This window comes from Lethenteron reissneri, chromosome 52 (genome assembly GCF_015708825.2).
Source record: "Lethenteron reissneri isolate LAM-NWPU_2019-01 chromosome 52, ASM1570882v1, whole genome shotgun sequence".
NCBI classification, from domain to species: Eukaryota; Metazoa; Chordata; class Hyperoartia; order Petromyzontiformes; family Petromyzontidae; genus Lethenteron; species Lethenteron reissneri.
This window is the reverse complement of record NC_083830.1, coordinates 5,996,469-6,013,535: the sequence shown is the minus strand read 5'-3', so window position 1 is coordinate 6,013,535 and position 17,067 is coordinate 5,996,469. Positions and strand designations below refer to the sequence as shown.

Genomic DNA, 17,067 nt, shown 5'->3' with positions numbered 1-17,067 from the left:
ACGAGCACCCGGACCTCAACCCCGTCAATGTACCCCGTTACCACGGACGACCCGGCCGACGCAGCCACAATCCTGTGGGCCAATTCGGACCACTCGACTGCCTTCGGGCCGTACGCGGACCCCTCTCGCCGAACCGAACCCCCGGTGCCCATACACGGTCCCCCCACCGCTAAGCGGCGACCCGAACGTGCCGTGCGTGTGGACCGAACGTGTGAGGTGCCGCGACTTGCCGGGTTCAGTTGGGATGTCTTGAGTCCCTGGTCGTCGTCCGGACGTGGTCCCGCGGTGCGTTGACGCGGGGCCCGGCACCCGGACGCGACGTGGCCCCGAAGGCCGCAGTTGTAGCAGACGACGAGGGACGTCGTAGGTTTCGGTTGCTCCAGCTTGCGGGAGGAGCGTGTGGGCGAACGACCTCCCGTTCTCCACTCCCCCGGCCTCGAACCAGCGAAGGCCTCCTCCCGAGGCACAGCAGGCTGAGGTCCGATGATCGTGGCGGCCGGTGCCCCGTTCTCCACCGATGCGCAGACGACCGTCGGCTTCCGCTGTAGGACCTCGTAAGCGTGGATACTCGTGGCAATCCCCAGGGAGCAGATGTCCATTTCGTCCGCCGTATTAATGGGAACTCCCAATCCGTGAGCCAGCGCCAGCAGCTGCTCCGTCACCATGGCGTCCTTCCCCTCCTTGTCCATGCGGGGAAAAGCTGAGTCCGCCAGGGCGAGCAGCGCCGTGCGATAGGCGAGCGTTGTTTCTCCAACCACCTTCCGCCGATCGTAGAACTGGTGGCGACAGGTCGAGGGCGGCCCGAACAACTTGGCCAACAGGTGCAGCGCGGCCTGGAGCGTTGAGCGGGACGACCTCGGGGCAGACGTGAAGGCCGCAAGCGCGTCGTCATCGAGCATCGCTGGCAGCGCGCGCAGGGCAGTGGTGTCGGACCACCCCGACATTTCTTGATGCGCGATGAACCGTCGCTGGAAGGCTCCCCAGTCGCCCCCGTCCGCCTTGAACACCGACAGCGCGGGCAATCGTTGCTGGAGAACTCGATCGTCGTCGTCGTCGTTGGAACGATTTTCCCGCGCGCCGCTGTGGTTGTAGAAAATGTCGGCTCCGTCTGCAGGCGCAAAATGGAGAGCTCCGGCGCTCGCCGATGACGCGGGCTGCGCTGTGTGGAGACCCCTGGCCACGTGGTGTCCGCGTTTCCCGCCAACCGGAGGCGGACCCTCAAAAATGGCGCCAACTCCAAAACTTTTGGCGCGAAACGCCTTATGGCGGGAACCCTCCAGCCGCGCCGCCTCTTCCAACCCCGCAGGCGTTCCACCGGCCGCTGGAACGGAGATCTCCGCCAAGATCGCAGCGGCGGCGAGCAGCAACTCCGCCAGGCGGGAGTGTGCGTCCTGCAGGCTGGTGTCGGAGGCGGGCGGAGCATCGGCCATTTCCGCGAAGTGCTGCATCGGCGGCAACTCCTCGTCCTCTCCTCCCGAGGGTGGTGTCACCGGTACGTCGTCGTCTCCCCGGTCTTGCACGTGGGAACGAGAAGTCTTCCTTGTGTCCATTCTCCTTGAAGACAGGTTTACTTCTGACGCCAGTTGTAAAGTAGTAACTCGGCAGGAGACGACTTCACGGGTAGCACACTCTTTATTTCACCAACTTGTAGTTACACGGATGACTAACACCCTACTCCGTTGCACGGGTGACTAACACCCACTTAGCTACACGGGTGACGGACACCCACTCAGCTACACGGGTGACCAACACCCACTCAGCTACTCGGGTGACCAACACCCACTCAGCTACTCGGGTGACCAACACCCCCTCAGCTACACGGGTGACCAACACCCACTCAGCTACTCGGGTGACCAACACCCACTCAGCTACTCGGGTGACCAACACCCACTCAGCTGTACTGACACGGGCTTTTACGCCCCGTAGCCTTCCGGGACACACCCAGCCGGGGTGCCCGTCTCGGCTCTGGGTACCACCGTCGCGACCCACACGGGCGTCGGACTACGGTCCCCCCAGTCTCGGCTCCGAGCCACACAGGGCCCCGGTCCCCACAAGGACGGCGGGACTAGGGGTCTCGGGCCACTACCTCCTCCACCCCGTCTTCGGTCTTCAACTGGTTAACACTGACCACGAGTGCTCTCGCGCGTCTCCCTTTATACCCCTCCTGCGGACGTCGCTGAGAGCACCCACTTATCTGACCAATCACTGCGCACTCGCTACGATCCTCTTTTCCCAGCTTGTGTGAGCGCGCCTTACCACCGGCGCGCGCGTCCATGCCACGCCCACATCGCGTGCCCAACCCCGCGCCCCGTGATCCATCACTGCCGGCGCACGTCAATACCACCACTACACATGGATCTGGTCTCGGTCTGGATTCAATCAGGGTGCTGCTGTAAGTGTTCGCATTTGCTGTGTTCGAGGCCAGGATGAGTCTCATTTGCTCGTCTGACCTGGATCACCAACATGACAAAAAGAAAACAGTCATGGGTCCCGGCATGAATGGAATCTGGTATCTGGGTTGAATCTGGTATCTGGGTTGAATCTGGGATCTGGATTGAATCTGGGATCTGGATTGAATCTGGGATCTGGATTGAATCTGGGATCCGGGTTGAATCTGGTATCTGGATTGAATCTGGGATCTGGATTGAATCTGGGATCTGGATTGAATCTGGGATCTGGATTGAATCTGGTATCTGGGTTGAATCTGGGATCCGGATTGAATCTGGGATCTGGGTTGAATCTGGGATCTGGATTGAATCTGGGATCTGGATTGAATCTGGGATCCGGGTTGAATCTGGTATCTGGATTGAATCTGGGATCTGGATTGAATCTGGGATCTGGATTGAATCTGGGATCTAGGTTGAATCTGGGATCTGGATTGAATCTGGGATCTGGATTGAATCTGGGATCCGGGTTGAATCTGGGATCTGGATTGAATCTGGGATCTGGATTGAATCTGGGATCTGGATTGAATCTGGTATCTGGGTTGAATCTGGGATCCGGATTGAATCTGGGATCTGGGTTGAATCTGGGATCTGGGTTGAATCTGGGATCTGGATTGAATCTGGGATCTGGATTGAATCTGGGATCCGGGTTGAATCTGGTATCTGGATTGAATCTGGGATCTGGATTGAATCTGGGATCTGGATTGAATCTGGGATCTGGGTTGAATCTGGGATCTGGATTGAATCTGGGATCTGGATTGAATCTGGTATCTGGGTTGAATCTGGGATCCGGATTGAATCTGGGATCTGGGTTGAATCTGGGATCTGGATTGAATCTGGGATCTGGGTTGAATCTGGGATCTGGGTTGAATCTGGGATCTGGATTGAATCTGGGATCTGGATTGAATCTGGGATCTGGATTGAATCTGGGATCTGGGTTGAATCTGGTATCTGGATTGAATCTGGGATCTGGATTGAATCTGGTATCTGGGTTGAATCTGGTATCTGGGTTGAATCTGGTATCTGGATTGAATCTGGGATCTGGATTGAATCTGGGATCTGGATTGAATCTGGGATCCGGGTTGAATCTGGGATCTGGGTTGAATCTGGTATCTGGATTGAATCTGGGATCCGGATTGAATCTGGGATCTGGGTTGAATCTGGGATCTGGATTGAATCTGGGATCTGGATTGAATCTGGTATCTGGGTTGAATTTGGTATCTGGGTTGAATCTGGTATCTGGATTGAATCTGGGATCTGGATTGAATCTGGGATCTGGATTGAATCTGGGATCCGGGTTGAATCTGGGATCTGGGTTGAATCTGGTATTTGGATTGAATCTGGGATCCGGATTGAATCTGGGATCTGGGTTGAATCTGGGATCTGGATTGAATCTGGGATCTGGATTGAATCTGGGATCTGGGTTGAATCTGGTATCTGGGTTGAATCTGGTATCTGGATTGAATCTGGGATCTGGATTGAATCTGGGATCTGGATTGAATCTGGGATCTGGATTGAATCTGGGATCCGGATTGAATCTGGGATCTGGGTTAAATCTGGGATCTGGATTGAATCTGGGATCTGGATTGAATCTGGGATCTGGGTTGAATCTGGGATCTGGGTTGAATCTGGGATCTGGATTGAATCTGGGATCTGGATTGAATCTGGGATCTGGATTGAATCTGGTATCTGGATTGAATCTGGGATCTGGATTGAATCTGGTATCTGGGTTGAATCTGGTATCTGGGTTGAATCTGGTATCTGGATTGAATCTGGGATCAGGATTGAATCTGGGATCTGGATTGAATCTGGGATCCGGGTTGAATATGGGATCTGAGTTGAATCTGGTATCTGGATTGAATCTGGGATCCGGATTGAATCTGGGATCTGGGTTGAATCTGGGATCTGGATTGAATCTGGGATCTGGATTGAATCTGGTATCTGGGTTGAATCTGGTATCTGGGTTGAATCTGGTATCTGGATTGAATCTGGGATCTGGATTGAATCTGGGATCTGGATTGAATCTGGGATCCGGGTTGAATCTGGGATCTGGGTTGAATCTGGTATCTGGATTGAATCTGGGATCCGGATTGAATATGGGATCTGGGTTGAATCTGGGATCTGTATTGAATCTGGGATCTGGATTGAATCTGGGATCTGGGTTGAATCTGGTATCTGGGTTGAATTTGGTATCTGGATTGAATCTGGGATCTGGATTGAATCTGGGATCTGGATTGAATCTGGGATCTGGATTGAATCTGGGATCCGGATTGAATCTGGGAACTGGATTGATTCTGGGATCTGGATTGAATCTGGGATCTGGGTTGAATCTGGGATCTGGGTTGAATCTGGTATCTGGATTGAATCTGGGATCCGGATTGAATCTGGGATCTGGGTTGAATCTGGGATCTGGATTGAATCTGGGATCTGGGTTGAATCTGGTATCTGGGTTGAATCTGGTATCTGGATTGAATCTGGGATCTGGATTGAATCTGGGATCTGGATTGAATCTGGGATCTGGGTTGAATCTGGGATCTGGGTTGAATCTGGTATCTGGAATGAATCTGGGATCCGGATTGAATCTGGGATCTGGATTGAATCTGGGATCTGGGTTGAATCTGGGATCTGGATTGAATCTGGTATCTGGGTTGAATCTGGGATCTGGATTGAATCTGGGATCAGGATTGAATCTGGGATCTGGGTTGAATCTGGGATCTGGGTTGAATCTGGTATCTGAATTGAATCTGGGATCTGGGTTGAATCTGGGATCTGGATTGAATCTGGTATCTGGGTTGAATCTGGGATCTGGATTGAATCTGGGATCTGGATTGAATCTGGGATCTGGGTTGAATCTCGGATCTGGGTTGAATCTGGTATCTGGATTGAATCTGGGATCCGGATTGAATCTGGGATCTGGATTGAATCTGGGATCTGGGTTGAATCTGGGATCTGGATTGAATCTGGTATCTGGGATGAATCTGGGATCTGGATTGAATCTGGGATCTGGATTTAATCTGGGATCTGGGTTGAATCTGGGATCTGGATTGAATCTGGTATCTGGGATGAATCTGGGATCTGGATTGAATCTGGGATCTGGATTTAATCTGGGATCTGGATTGAATCTGGGATCTGGATTGAATCTGGGATCTGGGTTGAATCTGGGATCTGGATTGAATCTGGGATCTGGATTGAATCTGGTATCTGGGTTGAATCTGGGATCCGGATTGAATCTGGGATCTGGGTTGAATCTGGGATCTGGATTGAATCTGGGATCTGGGTTGAATCTGGGATCTGGGTTGAATCTGGGATCTGGATTGAATCTGGGATCTGGATTGAATCTGGGATCTGGATTGAATCTGGGATCTGGATTGAATCTGGGATCTGGGTTGAATCTGGTATCTGGATTGAATCTGGGATCTGGATTGAATCTGGTATCTGGGTTGAATCTGGTATCTGGGTTGAATCTGGTATCTGGATTGAATCTGGGATCTGGATTGAATCTGGGATCTGGATTGAATCTGGGATCCGGGTTGAATCTGGGATCTGGGTTGAATCTGGTATCTGGATTGAATCTGGGATCCGGATTGAATCTGGGATCTGGGTTGAATCTGGGATCTGGATTGAATCTGGGATCTGGATTGAATCTGGTATCTGGGTTGAATCTGGTAGCTGGGTTGAATCTGGTATCTGGATTGAATCTGGGATCTGGATTGAATCTGGGATCTGGATTGAATCTGGGATCCGGGTTGAATCTGGGATCTGGGTTGAATCTGGTATCTGGATTGAATCTGGGATCCGGATTGAATCTGGGATCTGGGTTGAATCTGGGATCTGGATTGAATCTGGGATCTGGATTGAATCTGGGATCTGGGTTGAATCTGGTATCTGGGTTGAATCTGGTATCTGGATTGAATCTGGGATCTGGATTGAATCTGGGATCTGGATTGAATCTGGGATCTGGATTGAATCTGGGATCCGGATTGAATCTGGGATCTGAGTTGAATCTGGGATCTGGATTGAATCTGGGATCTGGATTGAATCTGGGATCTGGGTTGAATCTGGGATCTGGGTTGAATCTGGGATCTGGATTGAATCTGGGATCTGGATTGAATCTGGGATCTGGATTGAATCTGGGATCTGGGTTGAATCTGGTATCTGGATTGAATCTGGGATCTGGGTTGAATCTGGTTTCTGGGTTGAATCTGGTATCTGGATTGAATCTGGGATCTGGATTGAATCTGGGATCTGGATTGAATCTGGGATCCGGGTTGAATCTGGGATCTGAGTTGAATCTGGTATCTGGATTGAATCTCGGATCCGGATTGAATCTGGGATCTGGGTTGAATCTGGGATCTGGATTGAATCTGGGATCTGGATTGAATCTGATATCTGGGTTGAATCTGGTATCTGGGTTGAATCTGGTATCTGGATTGAATCTGGGATCTGGATTGAATCTGGGATCTGGATTGAATCTGGGATCCGGGTTGAATCTGGGATCTGGGTTGAATCTGGTATCTGGATTGAATCTGGGATCTGGGTTGAATCTGGGATCTGGATTGAATCTGGTATCTGGGTTGAATCTGGGATCTGGATTGAATCTGGGATCAGGATTGAATCTGGGATCTGGGTTGAATCTGGGATCTGGGTTGAATCTGGTATCTGAATTGAATCTGGGATCTGGGTTGAATCTGGGATCTGGATTGAATCTGGTATCTGGGTTGAATCTGGGATCTGGATTGAATCTGGGATCTGGATTGAATCTGGGATCTGGGTTGAATCTCGGATCTGGGTTGAATCTGGTATCTGGATTGAATCTGGGATCCGGATTGAATCTGGGATCTGGATTGAATCTGGGATCTGGGTTGAATCTGGGATCTGGATTGAATCTGGTTTCTGGGATGAATCTGGGATCTGGATTGAATCTGGGATCTGGATTTAATCTGGGATCTGGGTTGAATCTGGGATCTGGATTGAATCTGGTATCTGGGATGAATCTGGGATCTGGATTGAATCTGGGATCTGGATTTAATCTGGGATCTGGATTGAATCTGGGATCTGGATTGAATCTGGGATCTGGGTTGAATCTGGGATCTGGATTGAATCTGGGATCTGGATTGAATCTGGTATCTGGGTTGAATCTGGGATCCGGATTGAATCTGGGATCTGGGTTGAATCTGGGATCTGGATTGAATCTGGGATCTGGGTTGAATCTGGGATCTGGGTTGAATCTGGGATCTGGATTGAATCTGGGATCTGGATTGAATCTGGGATCTGGATTGAATCTGGGATCTGGATTGAATCTGGGATCTGGGTTGAATCTGGTATCTGGATTGAATCTGGGATCTGGATTGAATCTGGTATCTGGGTTGAATCTGGTATCTGGGTTGAATCTGGTATCTGGATTGAATCTGGGATCTGGATTGAATCTGGGATCTGGATTGAATCTGGGATCCGGGTTGAATCTGGGATCTGGGTTGAATCTGGTATCTGGATTGAATCTGGGATCCGGATTGAATCTGGGATCTGGGTTGAATCTGGGATCTGGATTGAATCTGGGATCTGGATTGAATCTGGTATCTGGGTTGAATCTGGTAGCTGGGTTGAATCTGGTATCTGGATTGAATCTGGGATCTGGATTGAATCTGGGATCTGGATTGAATCTGGGATCCGGGTTGAATCTGGGATCTGGGTTGAATCTGGTATCTGGATTGAATCTGGGATCCGGATTGAATCTGGGATCTGGGTTGAATCTGGGATCTGGATTGAATCTGGGATCTGGATTGAATCTGGGATCTGGGTTGAATCTGGTATCTGGGTTGAATCTGGTATCTGGATTGAATCTGGGATCTGGATTGAATCTGGGATCTGGATTGAATCTGGGATCTGGATTGAATCTGGGATCCGGATTGAATCTGGGATCTGGGTTGAATCTGGGATCTGGATTGAATCTGGGATCTGGATTGAATCTGGGATCTGGGTTGAATCTGGGATCTGGGTTGAATCTGGGATCTGGATTGAATCTGGGATCTGGATTGAATCTGGGATCTGGATTGAATCTGGGATCTGGGTTGAATCTGGTATCTGGATTGAATCTGGGATCTGGGTTGAATCTGGTTTCTGGGTTGAATCTGGTATCTGGATTGAATCTGGGATCTGGATTGAATCTGGGATCTGGATTGAATCTGGGATCCGGGTTGAATCTGGGATCTGAGTTGAATCTGGTATCTGGATTGAATCTCGGATCCGGATTGAATCTGGGATCTGGGTTGAATCTGGGATCTGGATTGAATCTGGGATCTGGATTGAATCTGATATCTGGGTTGAATCTGGTATCTGGGTTGAATCTGGTATCTGGATTGAATCTGGGATCTGGATTGAATCTGGGATCTGGATTGAATCTGGGATCCGGGTTGAATCTGGGATCTGGGTTGAATCTGGTATCTGGATTGAATCTGGGATCCGGATTGAATCTGGGATCTGGGTTGAATCTGGGATCTGTATTGAATCTGGGATCTGGATTGAATCTGGGATCTGGGTTGAATCTGGTATCTGGGTTGAATCTGGGATCTGGATTGAATCTGGGATCTGGATTGAATCTGGGATCTGGATTGAATCTGGGATCCGGATTGAATCTGGGATCTGGATTGAATCTGGGAACTGGATTGATTCTGGGATCTGGATTGAATCTGGGATCTGGGTTGAATCTGGGATCTGGGTTGAATCTGGTATCTGGATTGAATCTGGGATCCGGATTGAATCTGGGATCTGGGTTGAATCTGGGATTTGGATTGAATCTGGGATCTGGGTTGAATCTGGTATCTGGGTTGAATTTGGTATCTGGATTGAATCTGGGATCTGGATTGAATCTGGGATCTGGATTGAATCTGGGATCTGGGTTGAATCTGGGATCTGGGTTGAATCTGGTATCTGGATTGAATCTGGGATCCGGATTGAATCTGGGATCTGGATTGAATCTGGGATCTGGGTTGAATCTGGGATCTGGATTGAATCTGGTATCTGGGTTGAATCTGGGATCTGGATTGAATCTGGGATCTGGATTGAATCTGGGATCTGGGTTGAATCTGGGATCTGGGTTGAATCTGGTATCTGGATTGAATCTGGGATCCGGATTGAATCTGGGATCTGGATTGAATCTGGGATCTGGGTTGAATCTGGGATCTGGATTGAATCTGGTATCTGGGTTGAATCTGGGATCTGGATTGCATCTGGGATCTGGATTGAATCTGGGATCTGGATTGAATCTGGGATCTGGGTTGAATCTCGGATCTGGGTTGAATCTGGGATCTGGATTGAATCTGGGATCCGGATTGAATCTGGGATCTGGATTGAATCTGGGATCTGGGTTGAATCTGGGATCTGGATTGAATCTGGTATCTGGGATGAATCAGGGATCTGGATTGAATCTGGGATCTGGATTGAATCGGGGATCTGGATTGAATCTGGGATCTGGATTGAATCTGGGGTCTGGATTGAATCTGGGATCTGGATTGAATCTGGGATCTGGGTTGAATCTGGGATCCGGATTGAATCTGGGATCTGGATTGAATCTGGGATCTGGATTGAATCTGGGATCTGGATTGAATCTGGGATCTGGATTGAATCTGGGATCTGGATTGAATCTGGTATTTGGATTGAATCTGGGATCTGGATTGAATCTGGGATCTGGATTGAATCTGGGATCTGGATTGAATCTGGGATCTGGATTGAATCTGGTTTCTGGATTGAATCTGGGATCTGGATTGAATCTGGGATCTGGATTGAATCTGGGATCTGGATTGAATCTGGGATCTGGATTGAATCTGGTATCTGGATTGAATCTGGGATCTGGATTGAATCTGGTATTTGGATTGAATCTGGGATCTGGATTGAATCTGGGATCCGGGTTGAATCTGGGATCTGGATTTATTCAGCTCGCCCTGCCCCCCGTGACTCCAGGTGGTGCCCAGATGACCCCCCCCCCCCACCATCGCCCCCCCCCCCGCCCCTCCCCCTGCCACGGTGGCTTAACTACCTCGCCTGGTGTACAGGAGGTTGTGGGTTCGATCCCGACCCTGACGTCTGCTGCTGTATATTTGGAGTTTGCGTGTCTCTCTCTCATCATCATCACGGTGGCTATGAGATGTTAACTACCTCGCCTGGTATACAGGAGGTTGTGGGTTCGATCCCGACCCTGACCCGTGGATTTTTGTCGGGTCTTCTGGGGTTACCCCCCCACCCCCCCCCCCCCCCACAGTTAGAATGAACATTACGCGTTTCGAGTATTTTGGCTACTGTAGAAATTCCCGCACGACGAAGCCCACTTCGTGGACAGGCAGGTCAGTTTTGAAGAAGATGAGAGCGAGATGTGACGAACGACATCAGTGGAGAGGGATGCAGACGACAACAACAACGATTGAATTTTAAAAGAATCTCGTTCAAACAAAGCTCTGCATTCATTATACACAGTCGAAGACCTGCCCCCCTCTTGTCGACGACGATTGGTTCCACGCAACTAGTCGTTAAGCGAATCGGTCGTTAAGCGAGGAGAGGGAATGCACGTTAAAGGGTTAATTCGTTCCGATAGCATCGCAAGCGTACACCCCCCCCCTTTTTCACCCAAAATAAACTTACTTTATAATATTTAAACATAGGATAGTAATACTTGAAGATATTAACAACGTTATAAACGTATGCTATTAAAATAAACATGGTTAATCAATACATTAATTAATATTTACTGTTCCTACAACATCCCATTGTTAACATGAGAATGGTCACTAAGCGAACATATTGGGCTCTATGGAGGCACTAATACTACACTATACACTACACTATACACTACTATACACTACACTATACACTACACTATACACTACTATACACTACACTATACACTACACTATACACTAGACTATACACTACTATACACTACACAATACACTACACTACTATACACTACACTATACACTAAACTACTATACACTACTATACACTACACTATACACTACACTACTATACACTACACTATACACTAAACTTCTATACACTATACACTACTATACACTACACTATACACTACACTACTGTACACTACACTATACACTACACTACTCGACACTACACTATTATACACGACACTACTATACACTACACTACTCGACACTACACTACTATACACTACACTACTATACACTACACTACTATATACTACACTACTATACACTACACTACTATACACTACACTACTATACACTACACTACTATACACTACACTACTATACACTACACTGCTATACACTACACTATACACTACACTGCTCTACTATACACTACACTACTATACACTACACTATACACGACACTACTATACACTACACTACTATACACTACACTACTATACACTACACTACTATACACTACACTACTATACACTACACTACTATACACTACACTACTATACACTACACTGCTATACACTACACTACTATACACTACACTACTATACACTACACTACTATACACTACACTACTATACACTACACTATACACTACACTATACACTACACTATACACTACACTACTATACACTACACTACACTACTATACACTACACTACTATACACTACACTGCTATACACTACACTATACACTACACTACTCTACTATACACTACACTACTATACACTACACTATACACTACTATACAATACACTACTCTACTATACACTACACGACTATATACTACACTATAGACTACACTACTATACACTACACTACTATACACTACTATACACTACACTACTATACACTACACTACTATACACTATACACTACACTACTATACACTACACTACTATACACTACACTACTATACACTACACTACTATACACTACACTACTATACACTATACACTACTATACACTACACTACTATACACTACACTACTATACACTACACTACTATACACTATACACTACACAATACACGTTGGGCTCTATGGAGGCCGTCGTTAAGCGATTTGTCGTTAGCAGGGGTGGTCGTTAAGAGGGGTTCTACTGTATGAGAGCCAAATTCTATACACATATATACTGTACAGCAACTACAGTTAATACTGTACAGCAACTACAGTACGTACTGTACAGCAACCACAGTATATACTGTACAGCAAATACAGCATATACTGTACATCAACTACAGTATATACTGTACAGCAACTACAGTATCTACTGTATTAACAACTACCAAACAAATGAAAAAACCCTCCAAAACTAACAACTGCATGAAAGAGTCAATAAATGGCACGAAAACACACATGGCACACACACAAAGGTCCCCCGTGTAGCCTGTAACAGACTGTAGGGGCAAGTGCTTTTAGTGAGCACCTATGAAGGCCGGAACGGCACACGAGGGGGTGGGTGGCCAGCACCACGCCCGACCGCCTTTGTCTCCCCAGTGGCGATGTTTACTACACACCGCGCCAGGTACTCATTTGAGGCTGAGTCGACCTAGAGGAGGCCCGGGACCGGTTAAAATCGTCACTGAACAGGAATCGAACCCAGGTCGCCGGGTTCGTAGCGCAGCGCGCTCCCTGACACACAACAACAACAACAACCGCCATTCGCCACTAGATGGCGGTGACGTCACCACGACGCTTGTGCCAGGCCATGTGCACTTTGAGGCCACATGAAGTGTCGAACGCCCGCTGGCAGGAGGTCACGGGGCAAACCCTGCAGGTGCCACGGGTCGACTGACTGAGATGACCGAGATGACTGGCTGATGCACCACCTGTGCCCCCTACTGTGCCAACTTGCTGTGCTTTAGCCACCCGGCGCTCCGTTCGTTGTTGTGAGCGTCGCTCCTTCGCCCTCCGTTGTTGCTGGAGGGCGACTGCCTCCAACTGCCCAGTAGCGTCCTTCACGAGCCTCCTCCACTGAGGCCGATCTTGACACCGCTGGTACCAGTCATCGGCAAGTCCACTCAGCTCCATGTCCTCCTGTACCACATCACTCCATCTCTTCTCTAGCCCGTGCTGCGCCCGTTCAGCCCCCTCGATCCGGCTGAACAAAAGCTGTTTAGCCATGCGGTGGCTGGGCATGCGGGCTACATGAGCTCCTCACACAATCCAGCCTGGTTAAACCGAAGATGGATCGTAGGCAGGCCAGCCTAAATGTTTATAACCGGCGAAGATGCTCCATTAGGGGGTCCACGTTTCGCAAGCGTAGAGAAGGGAGGGAATGACTGTAGCCGAGAAGACCTGAAGCTTCGTGCGGAGCGACAGACCAGGTAGCTTCCACACAGCATTACGCAACCGATGAAAAGACAATGCCGCTCGACTGATTCGGAGTGAGACCTTTTCTGCTAAACCGGAGCCGGTCATAAGCACACTGCCCAGATATGGGAAACTTTCCACTCTCTCCACAACTGCCCCATCACCAATTGGGAGTTGTGTGGGTGCAGTGTCCGATGGTACAAAATTCCCAGGCAGGTGCTTAGTTTTGGTGGGGCTGATGGTAAGGCCCCACCTCTTAGTGGCAAGCTCCAGGTTCAGAAGCAGCATCTCCAACTCCTCCTCTGAGTGTGCAGCGATTACCAGATCATCGGCATACGTAACATGGTTTAGCAATAGGGAGCCATCCCTTGACCGCACCCGGGCATCGATCAGCCTCCCATTATATCTGTACCAGATGGAAATTCCTCCGGTACAGCTATTGAAGGCTTCACGAACTACGCGGTCAAAATAGATGTTAAATAATGTGGGAGCCAGAGGACATCCCTGTCCCACCCCAAGGTGTACAGCGAATGGCTCCGACTCCTGACCACGTAGTTTTACCCGGGCCCGTTCACCATCATGAAGGTCCTTAATGATCGTGAGCAGAGGGTCAGGGACTCCGAAAGCACGAAGAACAACCCAGAGCCCAGGCCTACTGATGGTATCATAGGCCTTGACCAGGTCAATAAAGCAGAGATGTAGGTCTTGTTGGAATTCCCTACACCTCTGCTGTAGCAGATGGACAGAAAATATGGCATCCGTGCAGGACCGCCCTTTCCTGAAACCGCATTGAGGCTCCGCAAGCCTCTACTCAGCGTGCCTGGCAAGGCGACACACAAACACACACACACACAGACACACATACAGACACACACACAGACACACAGACACACACACAGACACACACACAGACACACACAGACACATAACACAGACACACACAAAGACACATGCAGACATACACACACAGACACACACACAGACGAGACGAGAGTGGACGCTTGCATTTGCTTTCTATCCACCGGCTCGCGATACATTTCAGATTCGAATGCAAACGACGCCGTTGGAATTAAAAAAAAAGTTTTTCACGCGCGCCGCCAACACTTCGCGGGGTTCCAGAGCTCCACCTCGAGCTACATCCCCCGAGTCACCGGAGGAGCTACCTGGGGCTCCTGGGGCTTTACCTTTGGCGTTCATTCTTTTTTTTTGTCTGAACACAACCGAGCGAGCGGCGGCCCAACTGCCAAACCAGGTGACCTCACCTGGCGAGTGGGGGGAGGAGGAGGGGGGGGGGCAGCCCCCACGCCCCCTCCCCCCTATTCATACACAGCCCCTCCCCTCTCCCCCGCCCCCCCTCTCCCCGCTCCCCCCGCGTCTTCTCGACCCGAGCGCCATGGTGAACGGAGGAGCGCAACGCTCAGCGACAGCCACGTCGGTGACTGCGCGCGGTGAGTCGGAGACCCGCGTGCGATCTCTCACCTTGTGTGCGTGGACTCTCACCTGTGTGCCAATCACACCCCGTGTGCGTGGACTCTGCTCATCTGTGCGGCAAATTTTTACTCGCGGTCAAAGCTGTGCGTGTGCGTGGACTCGCCTGTGTGAAGCTCTCATCTGTGCGTTAATCACCTGTGTCGACAATCACCCGGAAAGACGCTCACCTGTCTGGACCCTCGCCTACATAAACTGTCACCTGTGCGGCAAATTTTTACTCGCGGTCTTAATGAAAGTGTCAAAGCTGGGGTGTGCATGGACTCGCCTGTGTGAAGCTCTCATCTGTGCGTTAATCACCTGTGTCGACAATCACCCGGAAAGACGCTCACCTGTCTGGAGCCTCGCCTACGTGAACTGTCACCTGTGCGACTCGCCGTGCATGACGCTCACCTGTGTGGAGTCTTCGCAGCTAAAAGACACGCACCTGTACGGGCTCTCCATTGCGTGGCACTCTCTCACGTACGAGTATCTCGTCTGTGCGAGACGTTACCTGTGTGAGACGTTACCTGTGTAAGACGTTACCTGCGTGAGACGTTACCTGTGTGGAATCTCATGGGAATCTCGCCTCCTTATCACTCGCCCATAGCTACCACCGCGGGTGCTGTTCCCGTGAACTTCAACTTACTGTTTTATTCCACAAGCCTTGTCGAGGGCTCGGTCTGCCAGACCCCGACTGTGTATCTCATTCATCAAACGTCCAACCGCTACACTGCATGTCAGAGCAAAGCACTCACTAACTCATCAGTCCACTCACTCAGCCAGTCACTTAGTCCACTCACTCACCCACTCACTCACCCAGTCCACTCACTCATCGACTCACCCAGTCCACTCACTCACCCAGTCCACTCACTCACCCAGTCCACTCACTCACCCACTCACTCACCCAGTCCACTCACTCACCCACTCACTCACCCACTCACTCACCCACTCACTCAGCCAGTCACTCACTCACCCAGTCCTCTCACTCACCCACTCACTCACCCAGTCCATTCGATCACCCACTCACTCACCCACTCACTCACCCACTCACTCATCCAGTCCACTCACTCACCCAGTCCACTCACTCACCCAGTCCACTCACTCACCCACTCACCCAGTCCACTCACCCACTCACTCACCCACTCACTCACTCACCAGTCCACTCACTCACTCGCTCAACTCACTTCTCTCTCTGCTTCTTCCCTCTCACTGCTCCACTCTGGAATTCCCCTCCACCAATCATCATCATCTTCCCTTTTACAATTCAAGAAAAGTGTCAAATTCACGAATCTATTGCAACGTCAACAGTGCCGTTTGTCACTGGCCCCATTTGGCGTTTCGGGCCTTCGGACCTGCGCTCAGAAAACTGCGTTTCATCATCATCATCATTTGTTATCGAACAGCCACGGTCAATCCCCTGCTGGACGCTTTCCTTCCCCACCCCAAGCGGCCGCCACCTCTCACGACACCCCGACACGCACCAGCGAGCGGGTCCGTGAATTCATCTCACCAGCAACTGCGCCAAGACAGGTCCACGTGCGTCAACGCATCTTTCGACAGTCCGCGGCCATGCGATTCTTCAACGTTACTGCAGCCTTGTCAACTCACGTATAATACAATAGAACAACTACCATGTTAATAAACGCATAGGGGGGGTTGACGAAACAAACGTAAGTCGTAACTTACATGCCGAATTTGTGTTTTCGAATTTTCAACCTTCTTACAAAAAATCTGACCGTGTACCTATGTTCAACTTCTTTCGCACCGTACGTAGAAATGTAGTTTAACGCGTAGGCTTCCGCCTACAAATTGCCCGATGCTGCTGGATGTAATTACCAGGGAAACGTCGTACTCTTAAAATTGTAAATGTTGTGGTTTCACGC

At 49.7% G+C, this 17,067-nt stretch overlaps 1 protein-coding gene across 1 annotated transcript in view; it reads left to right on the top strand.

Moving 5' to 3' along the window:
* The first annotated feature begins 15,045 nt into the window (after positions 1 to 15,045).
* LOC133355806 (hepatocyte nuclear factor 4-gamma-like) overlaps positions 15,046 to 17,067 on the top strand; it is a 73,571-nt gene continuing 71,549 nt past the window's right edge. The window contains exon 1 of the mRNA XM_061573190.1: positions 15,046 to 15,162. Coding sequence (XP_061429174.1) covers positions 15,108 to 15,162 — 55 coding nt within the window. The 5' untranslated portion in view covers positions 15,046 to 15,107. The remainder of the gene's footprint in view (positions 15,163 to 17,067) is intronic.